This window comes from Stenella coeruleoalba, assembly GCF_951394435.1.
Source record: "Stenella coeruleoalba genome assembly, chromosome: X".
In the NCBI taxonomy this organism is placed as follows: domain Eukaryota; kingdom Metazoa; phylum Chordata; class Mammalia; order Artiodactyla; family Delphinidae; genus Stenella; species Stenella coeruleoalba.
Genome location: NC_137152.1, coordinates 31716919 through 31736031, shown reverse-complemented (window position 1 = coordinate 31736031; position 19113 = coordinate 31716919). Strand labels below are relative to the sequence as shown.

Below are 19113 nucleotides of genomic sequence, written 5' to 3'. Positions count from 1 at the left end.
TTTTCAGATGACAACTAAAAGCATTTCCATTTTACTCTTGAGCTGTGTAATCTCAGTGGAATGTCTTTAAAACAATTAACTGATTTTTGTATGGGTCTGTAATTTGTTTTGTGGAGGAAAGTTTTAGCGTGGTTTAAGAACATTTCCCTTGAGACTTTACAACCTAAGAAAATTATTAAAACCTTTGATATAACCCCAACTTTAAACTTTGAGGTATAAAAACTGTCAATTTTCTACCTACCTGTAAATTATCAGATTACAAGGAAGCAGTTCAAAATATTAGTGGCCATATTTTCATTGTTGTGTTCATGTGGCTAAAAATACTTAAAATTCAAACAGTTTAATCCAACTGGAGTTTTCCAACTGCAGAACACTAGTTTATTAATCTCCTGGTTCTTAAAAAAACAGTAAGAGTTTGAGGAAAATGAGATTATGTCTTTTTCTTTAGCAGTAATCCTTGCAGTAACCCAGCTGTAGGGAAGCACCAACAGGTTTCTATGGAAGTCATATTTCTTTGGAACATGGCAACAAATAATTACTTTTCAGATACCCAAAAGCAGAGCAGATGGAATTTGCTAGAGAATTAAATGAATTTTCACTTCTATCACTCCCGTCAAATACGTGACCTGCTTTATTTCTGATTTAAATGAACTTTGAAACACCAAAGTGTTTGACAAATCTTGGTCTTAGAATGAACAGTTAAGCCAGCAATTATATCACAATCCCATTTCTGAAAGGCTTAGATGTGAATATAGAAAATAAGGGCTGAATTCCTCTACTTGTAAACATTTCCCCTTTAAAGTTCCCTTTAAATCGATTACACCTCTACTTTCCGTTTAGAAATCTTATTTTAATAAATAAAAGGGGAAACCGAAATTTAATTTATAAAGTTTTATTTTTGTATATGTGCTAAATCTTAGGAACTGTGGACAATCTTCAGTCAGTCTGTTGGCTTGTAAAAGGCTGAGAAGTATGTGATCTGGGTGGTGAAATTTCCTCTTGGGAATCTGGATTTCAAAATGAAAAAAAATTTTCACTCATTTGCAAGTTTAAAACATGGTGCACCTTTCCCCCCTTTTTTTCTTACACCTATAAATTTGGAGGAAAAGGGCTACATTTCTGCAAATGTAAAATAATCTAAAATAATCGTAAATACAATCGGCAGCAAGTTCTTAATACATTTAGCACTTCTGTAGTGATTTACCACACCCAAAACCTTATTTTCAAACACTAAACACTCACATAGGCGCAGGACCAGTTTTGGTTGAGCCCTGCTAGGAAACCAGTACTGAATGGTTTTTCTCAGTAACACAAGAACTGGGGGGAGGGGAGGGGTGTTTTACTTTCTCGGCAGTATGTAGTACCTTCAAACTAGAGACCAAAATTGGGCACTTATGAAAAGGCAATTAAAAAAAAAATCCAGTTATAATTCTAAATAAGGCAGGATATATCCACCAAAGTAACCACAAAATTCAGCAAAGTAAGAGTTCACGGGAAAACATAAGCTGGAAAAATACTAAGAAAAAACGGAAAGGAACTATTTTGGAGTAGTCATCTGAGTATTCACAGACTTGCTTTCATTTACAAATGTAATTCAAATAAAAAAGGCTCCTCATCTTTTTAACCCACTACTAGGATTAAATACTTAAGTTGTTATCATTCACTAATAAAAGTTAATCATGAAAAAAATATAAAACATTTTAATTCTAAATTTGTACATATAACAGCTAAGAGAGACAAGGTTGGGAAATTATCATTGAGAGAAAAATGAACCAAGACAAAAACCCCAAATATGATTATGTTCTTATTTCTGCCTCTACAATGCTGAACATGAAAATTTGGTTGGTGGAGGGCTTAGAAACAGCAGCAATATGGTTCTTACCAAGTTGTGCACTGAAATACTTAGATCCAATAGGGCAAAGCCCTTGTTCACACAGATTAACAATGAAAATATCTTCAGTCTTTTTAACAGATTCTACTGTCTTCTATAAAGTAATCATGCCATTTAGAATTCCGGGGGTACTTCTTTGAAAGGAAGACTAGTGATTCCGCAACAAACATGTAAAGTAGGAAATATATATATGGCTCAAGAAATCAGCTGAGGGAGAATTAAATAATCTTTAGGCACTTTGAAGACTTGGAAGTTTAAAATGTGCCATTTATGTTCAGAAAAAGACCTCAAAATCCACCACTATGTTGCTCTTACAATAACATGCATCTTAAAATTTTCAGTTATACATTAATGCTTGCTTAAGAGTTAAATATAGAAAATAATTTGCACAAACAAACAAAAATAACACTCTCCATTCACCTCTCCTAGATCCTGGTCACAACACAGACCATTCTTCCTCAAATGGAGGGGGAAAGGATTCACAAGCCCTCACCTGGCACTAGGGGACTTGTAAATTCAAAGCAACGGAAAGTGGGATCTCCCTCCAAGGAGAAAAATTCACAGCCTTTTAAAATGTCAGGTTTTTCATGTCTAGGAAGTCATTCATTTTAAAATTAAGTATATTACATACTTTTGTTAAGGACCAGGAAACACAAAAATCATCTCAGATGGTTAGATGGTAATATTTAATGATAGCAACTTGTCCAAATAAATTTAGCCTATTCTGCTCATTGTTAAGGAGGCTTGGAATTGAGGAACTTCTAAATTAAAATTACCAACTGGAACTGCACACAGTGTGTATGACTCTGGCTCACACTTAACAAACTCAGATGTAATATACTTAAGGTAAAAACAGGATCTATCCGGTGTCAAAATTTCCTAATATTACAGAAAACCTAGAAGCACAGATTGACTACAGAGTACTGCAAATAAGATATCCAAAGCTTTATCTTAAATACCTGCCCCTTTTAATCACAAAATAACACAATTCTCAATTTTGTTTCTGCTTTGTTCAATTCCAACTATAGCCTTTTTGACAAAACATTTGCCTATTAACTGAATTGTAAAAAATACAACCAAGCTTGTGCTCATTAAATATACATGTATATAAAAAACATACAAAAAGTACAAGATTGATTATGTTAGGAAACTTTTACAGTGTCAACAATCCTGTTTTTCTCTAAGTCTTTTAGTAAAGGGCCAAAGGTCAAATCTTTCTGTGCACAAAAATTCAATGTGACTGAACTCCTGAATTCAGTGTCATGCCTAGGCATGCTATGCACAGAATTATTTTTAATATGCAGTCCTTAAAAAACAAACAAAAAAAAGACAAAAAATTAACCAAAAAACCAAAACACACCACAGGACAAAAAGTTATTCTTAAATCAAATTCTATTTGTGAATTCAGCAAAATAATTTCTATAAAATAAAACAGCAAAATATTTAAATAGAATAGGGTGGACTGTATCTGTTTGCAGGGGTATTTGGTTTTTAGACAGGTTCCAAAAAATTACACACATTCAAGTTACCAATGCTCTATTAACTGATGAGTTCCTTATCTTTAATTAAATGCTTATTCTGAAATTATACCTCAATTATATTAACTAACCAGTTTCCTTTTTAATTAGACCCTGCTTCAAATGTTAAAATTTTTGGAATAATGGAAAAGGAGCTAGGACAATTCTTGCTTTCAAGTAAAACTGTGACTGAGCAGAAGCTCAGCCAGACATCTTGGTGCAGTGGTACTCCAAATATTGTAGGATTCTGACTTCCACTTCACTGGGATCCAGCAGAAGGAAAGTTTTAAAAGGTTCTCCTAATAAGCTCTACCAAAGAAACAGAACAAGCACACCAAATACAGTCTTCTATTATGCTCCAAGCATCCTGGCATAGCAAATTTTTGCATATTTGTTTTAAATCTTTTAAAATTCCCATTACTGATACTTAAGTTTCCTTATCCCACCCAGAGGTTGAACTGTCAAACATTAGATGTAAGCAACATATGTGTAACTGAAAACCACCTGTTTATCACATTTCTCTCCTTGTTTTATATTTTATATTCTAGGTGTAAGACGGAAAAGCTCTGAGCAATACAGCTGTCACACTGGGACAACTGCTGTCATTATGGTAATTTTTTCCTCACTGGCTACACTAACCTGGTGTGAAGCCATGCTACATGTTACAGCGTAACTATAGCTTCAAAGTGATTAACCTAACCTCAGAATAAAAAGGCAATGAAAAAGATCTAGAAACAAAGTTACATCACCAAATTTTCCACATCAACCAAATAATTTAAAGGTTACCAGCCTTTCACTGCTCATAATAAAACTGACTCCAGTGGCAAAGAATTAACATGAAACTATTGGTGTGGTTGAAATGGATGGGCTCTGGTTTGTTGCTGTTGGTTTATTTTGTTTTTGTAAAGGAGTTGATCCAACTGCCGTTAAGGCAGGCAACACTGGTCGCAGAGTGCAATGGGTATAACAAGGAAATAACTTTTGTAGGTTTTGTAGATCTGTGAGTCTCATCAAGAAAAAAGTTTCTTGCTTAAGAATTAACAGTCAAACATTAATATACTATATACACCTTTGCCATTTACACATTAGCATCAGGCCATTTATTACAAAACACTATACACTTTCCACTGCAGGCGGGTTATATATTGACAGCAAATTTCTGCAGGTAAGACAGTGAATAAACTTTCCACTCCATGTTGATTAGGAATAGTTTTTCTAGTTTTAAATATTAGCCAGACACAGAAAAAGGTTGGACTGTAAGGCCTGGGTGCACAGTCTTGATGGAACCAGTTAATCATGTGCATTTCACTGATCCTTCGTCTGAGGTGGGGATACTTCTTCACTGCCTTCATAATTTTCTTGTGCTCGTTGGCCAGTTCTCTGAGGGTTGTTCATGTGATGTGCTGCTGGGCCTGTATACGGCTGTCCATGCACATGGTTATTCTGGGAGGGGAGAAGAGATCTGCATGTTAAAACTTTTCATATATTAAACTTCAACTTTAAAGATCACAGGCTGAAGTTTGTAGAAATGTAAACATTTCTTTTATTCCTAGGACTTAAAAAGAGTAAATACACTTGGGCTAATGATGGAAAAGAAAAAAAAAAAAAAAAAAGTGGTTTGAAAGAGAAAAGGTAGCCTAAATTCAAACCCCAAAGCCCCAAATAAAAGCAGTGTAGGTCTGTTTAATTCTTTGGCCAAAGTGATTTTAAGTGCCAAAAATTATTTAGATTCAAGTCTGACAAATAAGGGATAACACAGCCCATTATTGCTCGTGGTAAAAAATATTCATGAAAAGGGATCTGTGAGCTGGAACACCTCTATCCTCACTCTTCTGAGCATCTTGAAACTCCCATATGAGAAATCTGATTGAATGATCATATGAGGTCTGCATGAGCAACAACCCTGAACACAGGATGATGTTAATGAAAACAAAACAACACTGAAAATAATGGATTAACCGGGCATGATTAATATATGAGTTTTCTCACGGCCGAGGAAAGTAACTCTTCTCCTTGTGGATTTGGGTCCTTAACGTTTTAAACCCCTGAACTCATTTTTCTGTACGTTCCCACCAGTCAAGCCAAGAAGATCATAGGCTTTAACTTTCTGTAATTTCTATTACGAAAATTAATATGTTGAATATGCATTTTCCAGTCATATTCAACATTTCTAGTCAGCATGCTTCTATTTCCACCCTGAAATATAAGACAGAATGCTTAAATAATGGTTCTGAAAGCATGGTTCCTAGACCAGTAGCAGCAGCAGCAGCAGCAGCAGCAGCAGCAGCAGCAGCAGCAGCAGCAGCAGCAGCAGCAGCAGCAGCAGCAGCAGCAGCAGCAGCAGCAGTTGGGAACTCGTTAGAAATGTAGTGAATGAGAAACGCTGGGGTGGGGCCTAGCACTCTGCTGCAACAGCCCACCAGGGATTCCCATGCTTGTGCAAGTTTAAGGACCACTGCCTCAAAAGATCTGAATTAGTCACATCTGGGGTTTAGAAAGAGACGCTCTCATTTAGAACGTTTCTTCATCTAAATTTATTTAGTTATTGATTTCACAGAAAAATTCACGGAAATCTGTCAAATCCCTGATTTTTTCCCAACAATTTTTACTGTCATTGAAGTCTTGGTTATGCTAAGTAATAAGCAAACACTTCTTCCTTCACTGTCATATCTTAGTGCCTTCAAAATCCACTTGCACACTTAGCCTAACAGGAAATGTCGTCTTAATCCATTATACTAAATATTGATTATCATTTTATATTGATGTGAATAATCATAGTTTTACAAACGTCATCTACTAGTACAAGAAGGGCACATATCTGACCAGGAAAACACCACAGGGGCAAGCTCAAACATGCCACATTGTGACCCCATGCTAACCATTCCTCTTTTGATCATGCCCCCAAAGCTAGTCTAGATGATCCCTCTATTACTTTACAGTCACAACAAAAAACGTAGCCATCCTTTGGGCTTCCCTGGTGGCACAGTGGTTCGTGCCCTGGTCCAGGAGGGTCCCACATACCGCGGAGCGGCTGGGCCCATGAGCCGTGGCCGCTGAGCCTGCGCTCCATGGCGGGAGAGGCCACAGCAGTGAGAGGCCCGCGTACCGCAAAAAAACCAAAAAAAACCACTTAGCCATCCTTTAAATAAAGCATAAAGATTGGTTCTAGGGAATAAAAACACGAACCAAGCCCAATATACCTGCTGATACTGAGATCCAGGTGAATGGGGGTATAATGGGGCATCTTCAGGTGGAGGCGACTCATGCTCATCTGGGGCATCTTGGTCATCTGGCTCCTGATTTTAAATATTTAAAGATAAAGAATTATGTAGCCAAATTCAAGTTTAGTTTTATTTTTTTTTTCTATTTGAAATAAAATCTTTAAAATCTAAAAAACTGACCCACTAACAACTTTTCTTTTACTACAGATAAACAAAGTAACTGAAAGGAACCTGATTTGGATTCTCTTAGAAATACTAGATTCAGGCAATTTCACAAATATTTCTCTAAAAGAAGGCTCCCTCATTAAGACCACATATAAACAAACTTCAACATAATTTTTTTTTACCATTATCATTAATACATAAACACTGGCCTATAAAGTGAAGAATTACTTTGCTTTCTTCCATTTCTATCTGCTGCACACTGGCGGCTTTTTTTACCTCCTCTGGACAGAGTTCACAAGCTTTTGCAAGTGTCATCCTAGCACTATGTGATCTCTCCAAGAAATAACCATTTGATGTTTCATTGCTTTGCACCGGAGGAGACCAATTGTTGTAAGTGTATTGAGGATTGCCAGTGTATGGTCGTCTTTCAAGTTCATCTCCAAGCCATTCCACTGCCCAGGTCCACTTTCTTTTAAGATCTCCATTGCCCTTCAAAAGAAAATAAAACTATATATGTAAAAGGTTTTGGAATGCTTTTCAAAGGTAACTTTAAACGACAACTCCAAATTCTCATAATTCTCTTCTTTTAAAACAGAATCCTTAATTCTGATTCAGATTTCTACAAAATTATATGTGTGTGTGTATATATATACACATATATATATATATAGAGAGAGAGAGAGAGAGAGAGGGAGAGCGCGAGCGAGCGAGAGAGCAAGAGAGAGAGAGAGAGAGAGAGAAAGGGAGAGAGACCCTCACCTGCAGAATCTGGTAAGCAACAGGACAATTGCTAAAGAGAGCTACCATACATTTTATACACTGGTATGCTCTTTTTTGATAGTGATTCTTAGAGCGCTGGATTGTGTCAAAGAGCCCATCTCGGTCATCTGGGATTCCTTTAAGTGCATTATGAATTCTGAAAGAGAACCAGATAAATAAAAACTTCTAAAATCAAATAGCAGCTAACATTACTGAGTGCCTACTATGTGCCATTCAATAAATGTCTTTGATGTAGTTATGTAATCTAATGCTAGACAGTAAGTCCTCTTCTTAAACCCTTGAACACAGATAAGAAAAACAGAGAGGTTAAAAGGCTTGCAACCCAAGGTCATATGGCCGCCTAGTACCAACTTATTACCAATCCAAAATGACAAATATCATATGATTCCAGTTATACGAGGTATTTAGAGAATAGACAAAAATCAGAGAAAGCAAGAATAATGGGTACAGAGTTTCAGTTTGGGATGATGAAAGTTCTGGAGATGGATAGTGGTGATGGTTAACACAATATTGTGAATGTACTTAATTCCACCAAATTGTACACTTAAAAATGGTTAAAATGGTAAATTTTGTTATGAATATTTTACAATTTTTCAAAAAATATTTAAAAATTCACCTGCCTGCAATTCTACTCTAAGCTATATATCCAAGAGAATTGAAAACAGGTATTTAAAAAGAAATACAAAACTTGTACATGAATGTTATTCACAGCAGCCAAAAGGTGGAAACAACCCAAATATCTACCAACAGATGAACGAATATACAAAATGTAATGTACCCATACAATGGAATATTATTCAGCCATAAAAAGCAATGAAGTACAGATATGTACTCTAACATGGATGAATGTGAAAACATTATGCCAAGTGAAAGAAGCCAGATACAAAAGAACACATTGTATGATTTCGTTCATATGAGATGTCCAGGCAAGTCCTGGATATTTTGCCTATGCACTGACAAATTCATAGAGATAGAAAGCAGATTAGTGGTTGTCAGGGGCTGGGGGATGGGAGGACTAGGGAGTGACTGCTTAATTGGGTTTGGATTTTCCTTTTGGAGTGATGAAAATGTTCTGGAATAAGACAGTGGTAATGGTTGCACAACACTGTGAATGTACTAAAAGCCACTGAATTGTATGCTTTAAAATGGTTAAAATAGTGAATTTTATGTTAAGTGAATTTTACCTCAATAAAGAAACAATACCTGAAAAACCTTTTGTATACCTTATATTTTACTTAATAGAACATTCCAAATCAAAATTCAAGTTTGTTTTGTTTTTTTGTATTACATGCATTTATAAAATCTGTTTTGTTTGGAAATCATGACTTTGTAATTTTGCAAAGTTTAATCATTTCAGACCACACAATCAACCATGTACAGGCTTCCTGCTATTTAATCTGAAACACTGCAGTGTATATTCTGTTTTTACCTTCAGTTTTGTCAAGTGATAATGAATCAACTGCTTTCAAATGCCGTTTTTATCAATATTACCTTTCCCTCCCTTGTTCCCCAATGCTTAACGGTGCCAGGCCCACGGGAGATGCTCCATAAATATACACTGCTTACTAAATGACCTAAAAAGCCCACTATGAGAAAATTATTTTCAAGCTTGGTGCCAGGGACTCATAACAACAATCTTATCATTACACAAAAGTCAAATTCCCATGTTTAATCCGGCACACATGCCTTTAGCATTATTACTTGCTCTAATGAAACAAGAGAACTAAGATGTGGCTAATTGGCTTAAAGCTATAAATGCTTACAATATTTTCAAAAGAAAATAATGAAAAGTTAGATTCCATTTCAACCAACTCTTAAGTTTCAGATCCTTTGATCATATTGAGAAGAATACTGGTAGTATGCAAAATAAGCAGCTATAGTTTTAGAACTACTAAATTTTGTGTTTAATGAAAATTGATTTCTGGTTTAATGCTATTTTTACAATATTAATTCAACTGTTGGAAATCTATGATGGTAATTCTGGTGAATAATTTGAAAATATTATTTCATGAATTCTGGCATTTGCAATCCCCACTAAGACTCAAGATTTTAATTTCTCTTTAAGCATTTTGTTGTTATAAAACTTGTAGGTATGTATGTATGAATGTATTTATTCATTTATTTTTTGTGTGGCCATGCTGTGCAGCATGTGGGATCTTAGTTCCCCGACCAAGGACTGAACCCTTGTCCCCTGTAATGGAACCACTGGACTGCCAGGGAAGTCCCAGGTTTCTGTTTTAATTATTACACTGACAGACAGGAGGCAGTCTGTTATATAGATTGTCAATTGTTTCCCAACATAAACTCTTACACTATTGTCCATGTAGGGAGGGAAGTTATAAAATCTGGCAAAGTTGCCAACTAATTCCACAGTTCATCATCATCTGTATTGCTCTTGGGATTAAGGATAATGTATTAAGCTTTTACGTAAAAAGAGGAATTCTGGAGGAAGCTTAAGGGACAGCTAAGTTGGATAACCTTAGTCCTAAATTAATAAATATTAAAAATAAAATTTAAAAATTAAATAATAAAATTAAAAATAAATAAAAAATTGCTAACTCCTAAACCTCACGTACGTATACTGAAAAACTAGTTATGGTTCATGCTCATTTATTCACGGATTCCATATCTGCAGTTTTGCCTACTTGCTAAACTTTATCTGTAATGGTAAAAATCAACTCTTTGCAATTGCAGTCACATGTAGAGTAGCAAAAACATCTGAGTTGCCCAATACACGTTCCCATCTGAAGTGGAACAAAGTGATATTCGGCCTTGTTTTAGCTCATACTGTAAACAAGTATCCTTTTTCCCATCTATTTCAGTGACAGCTTTTCACATTTTTGTGCTTTGTGTTGATCTCACTGTTTAGAAAGGGCCTCAAATGTTTAGTGCTGGGCTTCCCTGGTGGCACAGTGGTTGAGGGTCCGCCTGCCAATGCGGGGGACACGGGTTCGTGCCCCGGTCTGGGAGGATCCCGTATGCTGTGGAGCAGCTGGGCCCGTGGGCCGTGGCCGCTGAGCCTGCGTGTCCGGAGCCTGTGCTCCGCAGCGGGAGGGGCCGCAGCGGTGAGAGGCCCGTGTACCACCAAAAAAAAAAAAAAAAAAAAAAAAAAAAAAAAGTGTAGTGCTGAAGTGCTGTCTAATGTTCTCTAAGCCCAAGAAGGCTGTGATGTGCTTTGCAGAGAAAATATGTGTCAGATAAGCTTTGTTCAGACCCGATTTATTGTGAACTCAACGTTAATAAGTCAGCAATATATATTAAATAAGGTGTCTTTAAACAGAAACACACATTAAAAAAAGGTTATGTATTGATTGGTCGAAAAAAAAAAAGTAACCAGGGCTTCCCTGGTGGCGCAGTGGTTGAGGGTCCGCCTGCCGATGCGGGGGACGCGGGTTCGTGCCCCAGTCCGGGAGGATCCCACATGCCGCGGAGCGGCGGGGCCCGCGAGCCATGGCCGCTGAGCCTGCACATCCGGAGCCCGCGTACCATAAAAAAAAAAAAAAAAGTAACCAGAGCCTGGCAAGAACCTAACCCTGTTTTTCCCCCAGGAGCAATGATTTAGTATTTGCTCATTCAGTGTTCACAGTGACTTTCAGACCGTAACTACCATGAATAACGGGAACTGACAGTACTTACTGAAGGTACTATATTTAGATAACCAAATGTTATCTCATGTAATTCTAAAACTAACATAATCTAATCCTAAAATAACCCTAGAGCATCATTAATGAAATTGAAACATTTACAAAAAAATCCCCCCAAACATAAAACACAACAACAATTGAAAGAAAAAGGTTAGTATATTAAGTATGCAGCTTGGGCAATGAGAGCAAAAAGTAAAAAATGAAATAAAACTGTGAGGAAGGGGGGACCTTTTTATTCATTCTTGTCTTATGTTTTGTTTAAGATACATTTATTAGATATTCAAGAGGTAAAAAAAAAAAATATGTGCCGACTGGTAATTTCAGTTACTCTAAAAGCTGGGCAAGGAACAAAAAAGGGTATCTACCTGTGAGTCTGCCAGGAGTCCTCAATCAGTAAGATTTGCAAAAGCAGATCCAAATAGGGCCGGAGTTCATAAGTATAGGAATATGCAACCTTTAAAAACAGGTAAGACATGGTGAAGAACTTATTTTAAAGCAGCAACAGTGGTGATCCTTTTGTAATGTGTAATGTATAAAAATATCAAATCACTATGTTGCACACCTAAAACTAATATAATTGTAAAGTCAATTATATTAAAAAAACTATTAAAAAAATAAAAATATAAAATAAAGGAATAACAAATCAAATTATAGAGACATATGAATGTATATTTTCCTTTAACCTGCCAGAGAAGTTCACTGAGGACAGTAGATGAGAACTGAGGATTCTCCCAGCAGCAAAAACGAAGCAATTTGACGGTTTCCTCTGAGTTACTGCAGTCCTCAATGATTTTCTTCACATAACTTGTCCTCACAAATAAAATGTCTGCCACATTCTGCTGAATTGGCATTATAGGTTGTGATAAATTAGGATCACCAAAAGGATTGGGAAGAGGAGGATTACCTAGAATACAGATTTGTCATCAATGAAAAACTAATCGGCTTCTCTACAATAATACTCAGCTTTCACCACAGAAAATAGCTTATGAATTTTTTATTTTATGAAAATAATATTTTAAATCAAGTTTTCTGAGTACAACAAATAAAGTAATATTAAGCATTATAATGATCACATATATCAAGATGATAAAATATAAAATTGAAATGCCAACACTGGCGTTTTCTTTATATAAAAGTTAATTCTTAAAACTACTTCATAAACAAGGTACCAACCTCAGTAGCAAGTAGACAGAAAGATTCCCTTTAAATATGAGAAAAAGGTGCAGGACTCAAAATATTATAAAATATTCCAAAGCATGGACTTTCAGACTCTCGTTTTATTTTTAAATATCTTTGGAATTACTTTGAATCAGGTACTATATATGGCCAGCAGTACTTTAAAACCAATGTAAAGAATGGAGTATTTGACTTTACCGTTGATTGAAGACTGCATTCTTGATGAGACATTGCAGCATCGGATTAGCTGTGACACTACTGAGTATAATTTGCCTAATTCAGCATACTGATACTTGATTGGAGGACCTGGACCTTCATCTAAAGACACAAGCATAAAGGTAGCAGGTACACTCAATTTCAGAAGCTGTGTCTTCTCCGCCACACCTACAATAAAGAAGGGAGAAGCAAGAAGAGAGGGGAAGAATTATATGAGAGGAAAGAACTGGGACGGAAGGGCTTCATAATAAAATATTTTTCTACAACTTTTATGATCAGAAGATCACTTTTACTTAGCATTCAGAGTATTATTTAATCAGAACCAAAAATCTACTGAGTTAGTGTAACTGGATTTAAGTACTGAAATGGTTAAACGGTGACTATGACATTCCAATCCTACTGGGCATAAGGAAGAGAAACACCTTCTATGGCCCGGGGAGTCTCGGGAACTGCCTAGTCTGCAATCCTCATCATTAGGTGAATGACGAAAACTGAGAAATAAGAATTCTTTTATGAACTGCCTTTCTTCCTCAGCCAAGCTTCTTGACGCCTAAACTTGTTCCCTCTACTTTCTCGTCTTCCCAGTCCTCAACCCATGCCTATTTGGCTTCTGCCCCCTTTTCTGGTTTAAAGCTAAGGAATAGTTCTCAAACCATAACCATTTCCTTTCTTGGGTTCCTGTCTTATTTTCCTTCTACCTCTTCTTCTTATTTGTGAGTCCTCCTTCCTGTCTTCAAAAGTGATGGTCCTCAAAGTTCCCACGTCAGGCTATCTTCTCACACCATATGCCTTCCCTGGACGATCAAACCCACTCTAATGGCTTCAAGTTCCAGCTATTTTCATTCAGCTGATCCCAAAATATTTCCAGACAAATAGATCACCGCTCTACTGGACATCTCTATTTGGATGTCACAAAGACTCAAATTCCCTGTCCACGTTCTTCCTCCTGTGTTTCCCCTCTAAGTACATGGCACTACTTCCTGCTCAGTTTGTCAAGTTGGAATCCTGGGCATCATTCTTAACATCTCTTCCGTGTTCCCCTTCCCTGAATAGCCAATCACCAAATCCTACTGTCCTTATCTCCAATAAAAAGCACCAGGATCTGACTACTTGTATCCCGCTCACTGCCAGTTCCTCAGTATAAGCCACAACGATTTTCTATCTATAAATTACTTTAACAATCTCTGGTCTTACTCCCCAATAATCCATTCCACACTGCAGCCTGGATCTTTCTAGAAGCCATGTCTATTCAAAACTCTACAATGGCTCATCAATGCTCTCAGGATAAAGTCCAGAATCTCTCACAAGGCTTGACAGAATAGCACAATTAGAAAATTCTGCTCACCACTCCTGCCATCCCCGTATTACATCAATTCTAGTCAGACTGAATAACTTTCATTTCCTCCAATGAGCCATGCTGAGTTTATTCCAAGTCTCTGCACCTGCTGTTCACTCTGGATGGAAAAACTCAACCGACCAATTCCCACATCTTCCCCACTAAGTCCCCCACACTCCCCCTATGATGTACTTCCATAGCACTTCGTATTTTCCCCATTATAGCCACAAACATATTTTATGGCAAGTACCTTTTAATTTGCTTCTATACTCCATTAGAAAATAGGTGTCTTATTTATTGCCATGTTCCAAGAAGTATAATAAATACAGGTCCGTCCACAAATCCCTTATCTGAAATCCTGAGATTCAAACGGCTCTTAACATCAATATAAACAAAGTTCATTCATAAACTTGCTGTGAAAATCTGGCCTGAACTGACAAGAGGCTATGCACAGTCTTCAATCATCCCCTCTCAGTGTGAATATTCACGTGTATGATTACAAAGTGCTGTTTCAGACCCTGCTCTAGGGATGTTACATAATTCAGGGCATATGGGCTATTTTACCTTTCTTAAAACCAAACAGTCTGAACCACAAAGCATATCTATCTGGTCCTAAGGATTTCGTATTAAAGTTTATAGACCCATGTTTGCTTTTAGCAGGGAAATTTTAATTAGATTAGATTATGGACCGACGATGCATGTTTTCTGAACAGGGAATACCTAAAAAGGGAGTTGAACAGAGTGAGATTTTTATAAATACCTAAGATTTGGCATTTCTAAGTGTGAAATACAGATTCCCCTTATGCTTGTTTGCGTAAATATTCTTTTCAACTACAAATATGCAAGCATCTCCAGTATGGGAAGGTAAGGGAAAAGACGACAAACGCAAAGTAGAATGTTGCTTATGTTAAAAGGGCCATGGATCAACTGGCGATTGGTAAGTTCATGCACAAAAAACCTGGAATGACAGGGATGTTTGGGTTTAGAACTTAACATAAATAACAGGTAATTTAAGTGAATATTTATATTATCCCCGATTTTAATTTAGTTTACGTCAACAAAAACTTACGTACAGACTAAGTCCTTTACCCAAACTTGGTGAGTATTACACATCCATCTGGGACCTTTTGAAAATGTGGATTCCTTGTGTTAGCTCTGAGAATTCTTATTCAGTTGGTTTGGGATGGGGCCTAGGCATCAGTATTTAAGAAAAAAAAAGGTCTAGCACCACTACTTTAGGAGATAAAAATATGATTAAGATACAGATTTTGACCTGTGTCTGGTGCAGAGATAAGACACATGCATAAATAATGATAAAGTACAAGGTGAAAAGTGCAGTGTAAAAAAAAAAAGTTTCAAATAAAATTCACAATAGGTTTTATGGAACACTGTTTCTATTTTAGACCAGGTTATACTTCATCATGTGACTTACATGACTTCATTACTTAATACATTAAAAGAGAATTATGAAAACTTAAATTCTTACCTAAATTGGCATACATTACAAACAGGTTGAAATACTGCTGTAAATGACGCCCATGCTCTGAAACTTCTCTTCTCAGTAGATTTAGTACTGCTCTTAGTAAGTGATCACTCAGGCTTAAGTTGTCATAAGCCTGTAAAGGATAAAACATTGGTTGTTTTTCAGCAACAAGGTGCAGGTACGATATAATTCTCTTTGCATGAAAAAGGGACATGCACATATACATGTTAAATATAGGCAGAAATTTCTAGAAGGACTGATCACACAAGAAATGATTAAAAAGGGTTGCTTTTTAGGAAAGGGGATGAAGATCCAATGTAGATTTCATTATAGAGGCTTCATACTGTTCTAAGCTTTAACAAATGGAAGTCCATTTAAATTTATATACAATTTATGTAACAGTTAAGTGTATAACTAAGCCACTGAATGTAACTGAATTAACAGAAAATTCCGCTATGTTTTAAAGAGCCAATAGTCACTATTCACTGCTGGGAAGTACTTTTAATGGAACTCATATAAACATTTGAGTTATCGGACTATCTGGTTATTACGTGCTCATGCACGTTTGTTAGGTAAATATATCAAACAGATGCACATATATTTGTGACTTCAACTTCCAGGAAACAGAACTTATTTCTGTTAACTGGGCAATTACCTGACTAGAAGGTCCTGGAGATGCAAAAGGTGAAGGACATGGCCCATCTTGCAAGGAAAAATGTGCAATAAAAACTATAAGTTTTGCAAATGCACCTCTCACTTCTGCACTAGGGCACTCCAGAAGGTATTCAGAGAAGCGATTTGAAACATTAAAAAGGACATTGTGAGCAAACCAAAAACGTACATTCTTGCTGTGACGAAGGAGAATACATAATGCATCATACCTAAGACAAAACCAAACAAAAATCTATGAATATCGATTCAGTAACATGTTTCCTATAGTATAGGGATGGGTCTCTAGGAACCAAACCAAAAAAAAAAAAAATCAAAGAACTTTTACTACTGGAGGGAGAGAACCAGCAATGGTAGCTTCTAGTACTAATATTAAAAAGATAAATACTATGACTTGGTCTATTCTCACAGACTGACAAAATAAATAGACGAAAACTTATACAGTCCTCTACAAATCCATGACCAAACTCTTCCTAGGTTCAATGACAAAACAATAATCCCCATTCCCTTAACATCTTACTACTAGAATAGTAAGTAAATATTGTTAAATCGAGGTATTATAATGGCCTCTAAATTTATACAATTAGAAACTTAAACTCATTTTAAGTTTCTACCTTTTTAATCTATGGCTGAATTTAATCTAGGGAAGCTAAAATGTTAATATTTTTGTGATTAGATAGCTTAGACTTTTAAGTATCACCCTGTAATGTTTTGTACAGAGATGTCAAAAATATGACACAAGGTAACAGAAGCAGAAGCCAACTTCTGAATAATAAAAGGTGGTATTTAATCTCAGTATTTTTTAAAATTTATTTTTTATACAGGTTCTTATTAGTTATCTATTTTATACATATTAATGTATATATGTCAATCCGAATCTCCCAATTCATCCCACCACGCAGTAATTATTTAAATATGATTTCTCTCACTATCGCTACCAAGATTTTTTAAATTCTGCATTCCAAATCTGAAATGAAAGTATCATGGCTTGGAAAAAATAAAGCAGTATATTAAAGAACCAAACTAAATGCCAGTAATAATAGGAATGAAAATTCAAAGCAATGATACCAATCACTGGCAGAGCCACGGACTACTTTCTTGGTGTGAAATCCTGTGGTAAAGAGGAACCTAGCAGCAAGCTGAATACTAATCATAGTGATTTCTTCTGCTTCAGGCAACAGGTGATCTTGCCCTAAAAATAAAATGTAGATTAAAAAATAGTCAAACAAATTTCTGTGCTCAAACCCCATTTTCATTTTCAAAAAACAAATCTGCATTATCAACAATTTTCCAAGTACTATGTTAAAACCCCTGGGCTACTTATGAAATAATTCTTAGTAGTTCAGTAAAGCACCCTTCAACTAATGCTTGAGTAAAAAAACCAAACTGTTGTAGCAAACAAAAGCTCCTCTGTCTCTAAATGGCAAGACAATATATACCACTCAAAGGTAACAGTCATCTGAAACATGACTTTAGAACAACCAAAAAGAAAGAAAACAAACATGTTGATGCCTGCTAAGAAACCCTGCAAGTAAAAGAAGAGGTATGCTTTCTTACTAAGAAGCTAAATTCTTGATACTTACCTGGAGGAGGATTTAAGTAAACACCATTACATGTAAGCAGTTTTTTCATAAACTGAAAATATTCCATACTGTACTGCATTCGGTTATGCATGAACTGCACATTCTGTTTCCGCACACTTCTCTCAATGGCTGATGGCATAATAATCTGATGCGGTCTTGTGGTGATAGCAAGCTCTGATATATACCTTATCAACTCATCACCTTGGTCTATTGTGTCCAATCGTTCATAAAAAAGTATATAAGCATTCCACCACCTTTTCTGGCGCCTGTATGACATGCGCTTCATCATGTGATCAAATACTTCTCCCATGTACTCTCCACCAAAACACTGGTTTTTCATTTCTTCATCGTCATCCATTTTACATTCAGTTACATCTCCATCATCAAATTTATACCAGCGATTTCTCTCGCCATCTCCTCCGTTCCTTTGAATGATGTAAGAGTAGTAATGTCCCCCGCTCGCCTGACCACTGTGTACAAGCACCCCCACAAGTCTGTATTTCGTGCTTCCTGCTGGCTCACTGTCAGACTGCTCATTCTGTTGTATCAACTGACTCTCTGGGTTTACGTTATCTCCTTCCAGCTTTGCAACACCGGCAACTGTGTAAGGTTCCATGTCCAGTTCGCGAGGAAATTCAAAATAATCATTAAACTTGATTGCACATTCTCTTTCCCAGTCATAGTCGAATCGTTTTAGTTGGATAGCGAGAACAGGAGGTAATTTTTTAATAAGCAAGCGCTTTACAGTATCAACCTAAAATGAACAGAGCAAATTACTAGATGTTCTCTTATAATCCACTGCAAAAAACCCACAAAATTTAAAACTCTACTATTAAATTCTCAGGATTAATCTGAAATTTTAAGTATAAACAAATACATGATAATGAACATAATCAGAGCATTTCTGTCAGTTGATATTTTTAAAATGTTCACTAAAACTAATACGAAGTAGCTGATGCCTTTTGCTACAACTTGCAAAAATTAGTGATATAGACATTATTCGCTGTCTGATTTCTATATTGGAAGTGCTATCTAACCATTATTACTTGTTTGATATTTACTGTTATTTTAATGAAGTTTGCTGTGAGCAAACTACAGAAATATAATAGTAGCAGCTAATATTTATTGGGCAATTAGGTACCAAGTTATATGATGCTAAGTGCTGTCCAAGTAGTAACATGTTTAATCCTCCCAACGCTCCCAACCCTGAAACTTAAGGATGAGAATTAGGAGTAAGAGATAACTTGCCTCAAGTCTTAGAGCTGTGAGCGGCAGGGAGTATGGCTTTACAGCTCATGATCTCAACCTCTAGATTTTAATACCTCTCTAAGTGGTATGTAACGTCAAAACAATACAGGTGACTTACAGGTGAGAGGGCTTGGGAGCCCAGAAAGATACACATTATTTACCACATGTATGCGTAAATTGTCTC

General features: G+C 36.2%; 1 protein-coding gene across 5 annotated transcripts in view; it reads right to left on the bottom strand.

Annotated features, from left to right (window-relative positions):
• Positions 1–686: 686 nt before the first annotated feature.
• The window catches only part of USP9X (ubiquitin specific peptidase 9 X-linked), a 126557-nt gene continuing 108130 nt past the window's right edge, over positions 687–19113 (bottom strand). For 4 of the 5 annotated variants that reach the window (XM_079910462.1, XM_079910463.1, XM_079910464.1 and 1 more), the window contains 11 exons: positions 17682–18435; positions 17167–17290; positions 16085–16310; positions 15433–15562; positions 12593–12778; positions 11902–12122; positions 11584–11672; positions 7554–7710; positions 7071–7283; positions 6609–6704; positions 687–4851 (listed from right to left, as the gene is read on the bottom strand). In XM_079910462.1, coding sequence (XP_079766588.1) covers positions 4714–4851; positions 6609–6704; positions 7071–7283; positions 7554–7710; positions 11584–11672; positions 11902–12122; positions 12593–12778; positions 15433–15562; positions 16085–16310; positions 17167–17290; positions 17682–18435 — 2334 coding nt within the window. In that variant the 3' untranslated portion in view covers positions 687–4713. The remainder of the gene's footprint in view (positions 4852–6608; positions 6705–7070; positions 7284–7553; positions 7711–11583; positions 11673–11901; positions 12123–12592; positions 12779–15432; positions 15563–16084; positions 16311–17166; positions 17291–17681; positions 18436–19113) is intronic. The other variant, XM_079910465.1, reaches the window with a different exon arrangement.